At 43.1% G+C, this 9574-nt stretch overlaps 1 protein-coding gene across 1 annotated transcript; it reads left to right on the top strand.

The window, feature by feature from the left end:
* Positions 1-891: 891 nt before the first annotated feature.
* Positions 892-8518, top strand: LOC122936226 (oocyte zinc finger protein XlCOF6.1-like). The gene is made up of 2 exons (XM_044292318.1): positions 892-949; positions 7063-8518. Exon 2 carries the CDS (start codon positions 7095-7097, stop codon positions 8391-8393), a length of 1299 nt encoding a protein of 432 aa, XP_044148253.1. The 5' UTR covers positions 892-949; positions 7063-7094; the 3' UTR covers positions 8394-8518.
* The last annotated feature ends 1056 nt before the right edge of the window (positions 8519-9574 follow it).

The raw sequence follows: 9574 nt of genomic DNA, 5'->3' as shown, positions 1-9574 counted from the left end.
AATCTGCGGCTCATAAACTGCTGCCGGCTGCCCATAGACTTCCAGGCTGCTGACTGCCACATCCCAGTCATCCGGACACTCAGAGGGCAGCGGGGTGAACTCCACCCTAATCCACCCGCAGGTTCCTGCTCTCCTCTGCCGCATTTCAGGATCCACAAGAGGATTTACAAAGATGGCGGCTGACAGCAGAGTTCCTCCTCCTGTTTGTGGCGCTCAGTATTGTATTCAGTCTGTGTGTTATCTCCTATAGGTTCTGATTCCAGGAGGAGAAGTCCCCCCGAGAGATGTCCCCGTCCTCTGTATTCCCAGGACTGTCCAGAGGAGAAGCTCCCAGAGAACCATCAGGTAGATGGAGCTGAAGTCTCCCCAGAATCTGACCAGAAAGGGATTGAACCAAAGATCATTTTAGATTTCTCTTCTTCAGGATGAAAATCTGATGGATGTTAAGGCTGAGGTTAAAGATGAAGCAGAAGAGGAGACAGATTTATGGGGCGATCAGCTGGGTAAGGAGGGGGGGGCTGTCATGGGTCACCCAGATACTACTCCCATCATCTCATCATCACATGTAATAATCTCTCCTGTCCCTGTGTGTTTCCTACAGATGGACTCATAGAAGGAAATCCCCCCGAGAGATGTCCCCGTCCTCTGTATTCCCAGGACTGTCCAGAGGAGAAGCTCCCAGAGAACCATCAGGTAGATGGAGCTGAGCCCTATACACATCTATATAGGGGGTCCTGCAGTCATAGAGGGGTCATAGATTGTGGGGGTCTCTTATGTGGATCTGTTAGATTTCCCACCTGTCTGCTGTATTGTCCTGAATTGTTACAGATGACAAATCAGGGGGAAGATCTGACTGATATTAAAGTGGAGGATAAAGAAGAGCGGATGATGGGCGAACCCCCGTGTAAGAGTGAGGTGGAGGAGGACATTCCAGTCCATGTGACCACAGGTATGGAGTAATGAATGGAGGAAGTGAATTTGGAGGTTTCTTCAGGTGAGGCTCCACCTTAGAGCTGCAGTAAAGGAGCCCTCCGGGCAGTGACCCAGCTTTGAGTCTTTAAATAGCAGGCTAATGGTTTTATACTAGTAAAGGCACCGGAGACATGTAGTAATGGCTGTTATACCTCAGGTAGGTGTCATCAGATGCCGGGTGTTATAGATGACATTACTACTACACTATAAAGGCTGGAGACATGTAATAATGGCTGTTATACCTCAGGTAGGTGTCATCAGAAGTCGGGTGTTATAGATGACATTACTTCTACACTATAAAGGCTGGAGACATGTAGTAATGGCTGTTATACCTCAGGTAGGTGACATCAGATGCCGGGTGTTATAGATGACATTGTACTTATTTTGAGCTAAAAATCTTTTTTTCAGTATTAACAATATGGAGTCCTTTTCTCTGTACAGAGCTGAAATGCTCTTCTGGCAGGATATGAGTTTTCTCTCTGCTCCGTCAGGCAGGGAGGTGACGGGCTCCTTATCTCTGACATTATAGACACTCATTATAGATCAGTTCTTATCTTACTGATGGCCTCTAAGGCCTGTTTTATACCAACAGATTATCTGACAGATTTTCTGACCATTCATTGGTCAGATGGCCTATTACACACACAGATCTTTTGTTATACACACCAACTATTGGTCTCATTGGACAGATATTGGTCAGATAATCTGTTGGTGTAATACAGGCCTTAGTAATTTAGAGATCAGCATTATTAGATGACCAGCACAAGTACCAGTCACACAGCTAGAAGAACAATTAACCCTTTGTGACAGAACGGCTCAATATTTTTACTAAAGACCAATTGAAAAAAATATTTATAGCCCCAAATGAATAAAATGCAATCATAAAATAATGTTCCCCATACATAGTCTTTAATTGTATTTTATTGGGATTTTATGTGATCGACCAACACAAAGTACAAGTCTGTGTGAGGTTTCTCTGCAGAAGCTTCTGTGAACGGCAATTTTCAAGTCTTGTCACAGACAAGACTGAACCCTTCCATTGTAGCTCTGGCTGGATGTTTAGGGTTGTTGTCCTGCTGGAATGTGAACCCCCGCACCAGTCTGAAGTCTTCTGCAGCCTCTTCCAGGTTTTCTTCCAGGATTGCCCTGTATTCAGCTCCTTCCATCTTCTCATAAACTCTAACCAACTTTCCTGTCCCTGCTGAAGAGAAGCCCCCCCACAGCATGATGCTGCCACCATGTTTCACGGTGGGTATGGTGGGTTCAGGGCAGTGGTAGTTTTTGTCACACATAGCATTTTGCATTTGTGCCAAAAAGTTCCACTTTGGTCTCCTCTGACCAGAGCACCTTCTTCCACGTGTTTGCTGTGTCCCCTACATGGATTGTGGCAAACTGCAAACAAGATTTCTTATGGCTTTCTTCTTGCAACTCTTTCATAAAGGGCAGATTGGTGGAGTACACAACTAATAGGTGTCCTGTGGACAAATTCTCCCACCTGAGCTGTGGATTTCTGCAGTGTGACCATGGTCCTCCTGGCTGCTTCTCTAATTAGTGCTCTCCTTGCCTCGGCTGTCAGTTAAGGTGAACGGTCATGTATTTCTAGATTTGCAGTTGTGCCATACTCCTTCCATTTTCGGATAATGGACTGACCAGTGCTCCGTGAGATGTTCAGAGCTTTGAATCTTTTTTTATAACCAAACCCTGCTTTACACTACTTTACAACTTTATTCCTGACCTTTCTGGTGTGTTCCTTGGTCACATAAAACCCCAATAAAAAACATCTAAGTTTGTGAGTGTAACGTGAAAAAATGTGGAAAAGTTCAAGGGGTATGAATAAGTTTTATGGCACTGTATAAGACCTACATTCCGAATACTGCGCCTTCTTTATGAAAGAACCCAGCCAGCCTACATCGCTTCATGGAATGTTCACTACGCCTTGCCTCCAGGATGTATGAGGAGGGGGCTGAGCGAGCTGAAGTTTAAAGGGGAGTTATACCCTGTGGTTTATATACTTCATGGGTTACCTGAAATGCTTTTATTTTGTTGTAGAGCTAAGACCAAGAGGATAGAGTGTTCCTCAAGAAACGTGCCCCACAAGGCTTACACCATTGTATAAGCAGTGAGTGGATAAGGTTATGGAGGAAGAATCCCCATCTCTCAGTCAGAACATTAGACGTGATTAGGATGGAAGTATCTACTACTTTTAAAGCTTTTGAGAATGTTCCACATTATCTGGGAAGTTAGCATCTTCTATTACTGTATCCGACTCTGCCTCCTCTGATGAGAAACTCCACTTCCTCTTCTGACTATGAACTATTCTTCAGAAGACAAGGCCGGACTGGGAACTTAATGTGGCCCTGGAAAAAAAACTAAAAGTGGCCCCATGTTGTAGGCAGGTCCGAATTAACAGAAGACGGGGCAACAGAAGTAGACGGGATCAACAATACCATAGTGCAAAACACCATCCCAGCAGAACCAAATAACACAATGTAGCACAATATACTGCCCCAAAAGATGTCCCACTGTGGTGGCCATCAATAGCTATCTGTCCTCCTCCTCCAGTCATCTATGGAGCAGGGGGCTTAGGAGGTGAGGTGCGGGCCATGTGCGGTCGCTGGCTGGGTACCAGAGTACCTGATTCTCACAGCATTAGTTACTGTTGACACCTCATTAGGTACCCGGTCAGCAGCAGAGAGGAGAACTTGAGTGGCCCCCTGGGGCATCCGCCCTCCTCTTCTTCTCGGCTCTCCTCCGAGTTGGTGTGACACAGGACATGGGTTACGAGCATTCTGATAGGAACATCGCTACCCCCTCCAGCCTAGAGTATCCTTGGCACTCATGTGTGACCCGGCCAATAACTTCCCTCAGGCACCCTCTAGGGCCAACTACTATGCCTGCACTTTGTGCAGGGTAAAATTCCTTTGTGGACAGGCAACATCTCTGTGTTCTGCATGCCATGCGCCTGCACAGAACCATACCTCCCCTCCACAGCCCACAGAAGTACAGGACCATCCTGGCTGTATAGAACCTGACTGGGCACGGGCCCTGTCCCGGGCAGTGGAAGACCTTTCTAAAATCTCCCACTCCACCCTTTCTTTATTGGGTCGTTTGATTGAGAAATCACCACCGGTGCAGTCTACACCGTCTCAGGGTCGTGCAACCCAGGAGCAGGCTATCCAGCAAGCGTCCCAGAGCAGGTTGCCATTCCACCTCTGACTGCTCAACATCCCCACTTCCTCCCGGTTCCCATTCACAGGCGTCCTCCCTTGGAGAGGTAGAGATAGGGACACCTAGGGTAATTGACCCAGCACTGTGTCTCTCTGTCTTGGCGCCTTGTTTCCTCTCATCCTATCTGTGTTTTACTTTGCTATCCCTGTTTTGGTCCTCTCCCATCTCCTAGTAAACATTGCTTTCGTAGGAGATTACCCATTAGTTGTGAATATATATTGTATTCTGTGTCATACTCCAGGCTGAATCGATCATCTAGTAGATGATTTATCCGCACACTGTAGCAAGACAAAAGTGACCTCCTTCCTCCTGTCACAATTTCCTTGCGCAAATTCGCTCCATTGATTTAGGCTAAATCTGCAAGCAGATCCTCAATATGCAAACTGCAGAAACTCAGGAGACGTTCGAGAGTCAGCCTTAAAGAGGAACTTTCATTACAATAAAAAATCTAAACTAAGTATACAGACATGGAGAGCGGCGTCCAGGGATCTCCTTGCACTTACTATCATCCCTGGGCGCCGCTCCGTTCTCCCGGTATAGGTTCCTGTATTTTCTGATTTTTGGCTCAACTGGGAGGAGCCAGCTCTTGTTCTCCTGGGCGTCTTCTCCCAGGCTGTAGCGCTGGCCAATCGCCTGAGAGGTTTTTTTTCTGAGAGGCTATGAGCTCTGAGCTGAGCACTGCAATAGGCCAGCACTCCAGCCTGGGAGAAGGCGATGCCCAGGAGAACAAGAGCTGGCTCCTCCCAGTTGAGCCGAAAATCTGAAGATACCGGAGCCTATACCGGGAGAACGGAGCGGCGCCCAGGGATAATAGTAAGTGCAGGGAGATGCCTGGGCGCCGCTCTCCACGTCAGCATACTTAGTTTGGATTTTTTATTGTAATGAAAGGTCCTCTTTAAGTTTCTACAGCAAAAACATAGCAGAGAAAGGAAAAGGTGTATTCTTCACATTCCTGAAGGATCCACTTCTCACTGGCACAAAAAATTGTATTTTATATTGTATGTGTCTCTCCAGCCTAAGGCCAGATTCACATGAGGTTTATTAGAGGTTAATACGGACATATTATCCATCTGTATTATGTGTCACGACCACAGGTTCAGCTCACATCAACTCACAGCATCATAGATACATGTGCACGTAACATAGATGGATATGTTTGTTATACAGTTGCAAGAAAAAGTATGTGAACCCTTTGGAATGATATGGATTTCTGCACAAATTGGTCATAAAATGTGATTTGATCTTCATCTAAGTCCCAACAATAGACAATCACAGTCTGCTTAACCTAATAACACACAAAGAGTTAAATGTTACCATGTTTTTATTGAACACACCATGAAAATATTCACAGTGCAGGTGGAAAAACCATGTGAACCCCTAGACTAATGACATCTCCAAGAGCTAATTGGAGTGAGGTGTCGGCCAACTGGAGTCCAATCAATGAGATGAGATTGGAGGTGTTGGTTACAGCTGCCCTGCCCTATAAAAACACACACCAGTTCTGGGTTTGCTTTTCACAAGAAGCATTGCCTGATGTGAATGACTCCTCGCACAAAAGAGCTCTCAGAAGACCTACCATTAAGAATTGTTGACTTGCATAAAGCTGGAAAGGGTTATAAAAGTATCTCCAAAAGCCTTGCTGTTCATCAGTCCACGGTAAGACAAATTGTCTATAAATGGAGAAAGTTCAGCACTGCTGCTACTCTCCCTAGGAGCGGCCATCCTGTAACATGACTGCAAGAGCACAGCGCAGACTGCTCAATGAGGGGAAGAAGAATCCTAGAGTGTCAGCTAAAGACTTACAAAAGTCTCTGGCATATGCTAATATCCCTGTTAGCGAATCAACGATACGTAAAACACTAAACAAGAATGGATTTCATGGGAGGATACCACAGAGGAAGCCACTGCTGTCCACAAAAACATTGCTGCACGTTTACAGTTTGCACAAGAGCACCTGGATGTTCCACAGCAGCACTGGCAAAATATTCTGTGGACAGATGAAACCAAAGTTGAGTTGTTTGGAAGAAACACACAACACCATGTGTGGAGATAAAGAGGCACAGCACACCAACATCAAAACCTCATCCCAACTGTACAGTATGGTGGTGGGGGCATCATGGTTTGGGGCTGCTTTGCTGCCTCAGGGCCTGGATGGATTGCTATCATAGAAGGAAAAATGAATTCCCAAGTTTATGAAGACATTTTGCATGTGAACTTAAGGCACTCTGTCTACTAGCTGAAGGTCAACAGAAGATAGGTGTTGCAACAGGACAAAGACCTTAAGCATAGAAGTAAAACAACAGAATGGCTTAAACAGAAGAAAATAGGCCTTCTGGAGTGGCCCAGTCAGAGTACTGACCTCAACCCGATTGAGATGCTGTGGCATGACCTCAAGAAAGTGATTCACACCAGACATCCCAAGAATATTGCTGAACTGAAACAGTTCTGTAAAGAGGAATGGTCAAGAATTACTCCTGACCGTTGTGCAGGTCTGATCTGTAACTACAGGTAACATGTGGTTGAAGTTATTGCTGCCAAAGGAGGTTCAACCAGTTTTTAAATCCAAGGGTTCATATACTTTCTCCACCTGCACTGTGAATGTTTACATGGTGTGTTCAATATAAACATGGTAACATTTAATTCTTTGTGTTATTAGTTTAAGCAGACTGTGATTGTCTATTGTTGTGACTTAGATGAAGATCAGATCACATTTTATGACCAATTTCTGCAGAAATCCATATCATTCCAAAGTTTTCACATACTTTTTCTTGCACCTGTATTGAATTCGGCCTCATTGGAATGTGATACATTTATCAAATTGTTTTAATCAAAAAAATCATAATCTATTATTAATCTTAACAGAAAATCCCTGTGAGAAGCCTGACGGAAACATCATGTTATCTCTAGATTATAAAGAAGATGAAGATACCATGCAGCGCTCTTCAGGAGAAAACTTAATTACCTGTAATGTACATCCAGAACTTCACAATGCATCAAATAATTCCCCCAAGAATGAGGAACTTTCTAATGACCAGTCACAGATTATTAACCCAAGTCCAAATCTATCATATAATCATCCTAAACATGAGGAATCTTCTCCTGACCAATCACAGATTATTACCCCAAATATAGGGCAGAAACGGGGTAAAGGGTATACAGGAGAGAAGCCGCATTCATGTTCAGAATGTGGGAAATGCTTTAACGGGAAAGCATTACTTGTACAACATCAAAGAATTCACACAGGAGAGAAGCCATATGCATGTTCAGAATGTGAAAAATGCTTTACTCTGAAACAAAGCCTTGATCTACATAAGAGAATTCACACAGGAGAGAAGCCATATTCATGTTCAGAGTGTGGGAAATGCTTTTTCCAGAAAGCAAGCCTTGATCTACATAAGAAAATTCACACAGGAGAGAAGCCATATTCATGTTCAGAATGTGAGAAATGCTTTAAGACTAAATCAAAACTTGATGAACATAAAAGAATCCACACAGGAGAGAAGCCATATTCATGTTCAGAGTGTGGTAAATGCTTTATCCGGAAATCATGCCTTGATGTACATAAAAGAATTCACACAGGAGAGAAGCCGTATCCATGTTCAGAATGTGGGAAATGCTTTATCCAGAAAGCAAGCCTTGATCTACATAAGATAATTCACATAGGAGAGAAGCCATATTCATGTTCAGAATGTGGGAAATGCTTTACGATTAAATCAAAACTTGATCGACATAAAAGAATTCACACAGGAGAGAAGCCATATCCATGTTCAGAGTGTGGTAAATGCTTTATCCAGAAATCAAGCCTTGATTCACATAAAAGAATTCACACAGGAGAGAAGCCATATTCATGTTCAGAATGTGGGAAATGCTTCACCTCGAAAGCATACTTTGATGGACATAAAAAAATTCACACAGGAGAGAAGGCATATTCATGTTCAGAGTGTGGTAAATGTTTTACATATAAGTCATATCTGGTTGGACATCAGAGAATTCACACAGGAGAGAAGCCATATTCATGTTCAGAATGTGGGAAATGCTTTAACCAGAAATCAAGCCTTGATGTACATAAAAGAATTCACACAGGAGAGAAGCCATATTCATGTTCAGAGTGTGGTAAATGTTTTATAGATAAATTCCGTCTGGTTCGACATCAGAGAATTCACACAGGAGAGAAGCCATATTCATGTTCATAATGCGGGAAATGCTTTGTCACAAAATCAAATTTTAATCAACATAAGAGAATCCACACATTAGAGAAGACATGTTGATGTTTTGTTAAAGAATAATGTTTTATAAAGAAATTAGTCTTTCAAACCTGCAGACTTGTGTGTTCATTTTACCTCGTTGTGCCAATATTCTATGTGAGTGAGCAACAGAACTCCTACTCACAAGTCGCTGGTACAAAACCTTTTGTTTGTTTTATTTCTTTTTACTTCAGTCCAATATAAAATGGTGGTACATCATGAGGGACGCTGAGACAGACATCGTTCACACCTCCTCCCATCCACGCAACATTTTGGGAGAACACGCCTCCTTACTCGTGCGTGCAGGTAGTGGTGGAGGTGGGATTTTTATAGCACCAACAGCTGATAAATATATACAAACCATATGGTTTGAGACAAAATGCATAGCCATAAATAACCCTAACACATGAAAGTGATCAATCATATAAATGCACTAAAGCTACAAATTTCATTTAACCCTTTAGGTAATAAAGACTAGAGTTCTACTATTCTATCCAAAATGTGTCCCTTTGTAACAATCTCCTACTGTTATCCTCCTCATGGACTCTACTTTTTACCACCTCCAGAACCTGACACCTGATGACACCATAAAAATGTTGAGCAACCGTAGTTTCACCTTGTTTTTTCACCTCCACTGTTTCCATCTTACTCTGCCTTCTGAGTTCCTTCCTAATGCTGGACGTATGCTCATTGATTCTGATCCTTATAGACCGAGATGTTTGCCCAACATATATCTTACCATATGGGCATTTCAAGCAGTATATGACATTACATGTCTCGCGCGTTGCAAAATCTTTAATTTGTATCCTGTCTCCCTGTGTGGGGTGCACTACAGTGTTACCTTTTATTATAGCACTACAATTCCCACAGAACGTCCCCTTCTCTGAGTTGCAAGGAAACTCTCTCTTTCCATTTTTTTTTAGGGCGTATGTCACAAGTATGTAATTCAGAGAGACAAAAAGGGGTTTATCAACAAACATTCTCCCAAATTTTTGATCATGTTTTAATATCTACCAATATTTCAGAATAACCTTTTTTATTAGTTTAGAATTTCGAACATATTTGGAAAGATTACACAAATTGTTTCTTTTGCTTCTCCCTCTTTGTAACCTGTCTGATGTCCTGTCTTG

Source organism: Bufo gargarizans, chromosome 4 (assembly GCF_014858855.1).
Source record: "Bufo gargarizans isolate SCDJY-AF-19 chromosome 4, ASM1485885v1, whole genome shotgun sequence".
NCBI classification, from domain to species: Eukaryota; Metazoa; Chordata; class Amphibia; order Anura; family Bufonidae; genus Bufo; species Bufo gargarizans.
The sequence above is the reverse complement of the archived record's forward strand: the minus strand, read 5'-3'. Positions and strand labels throughout refer to the sequence as shown.

Coding starts and splice junctions, on each gene's coding strand:
- LOC122936226 (XM_044292318.1), top strand. CDS start 7,095: ATGTTATCTCTAGATTATAAAGAAGATGAAGATACCATGCAGCGCTCT.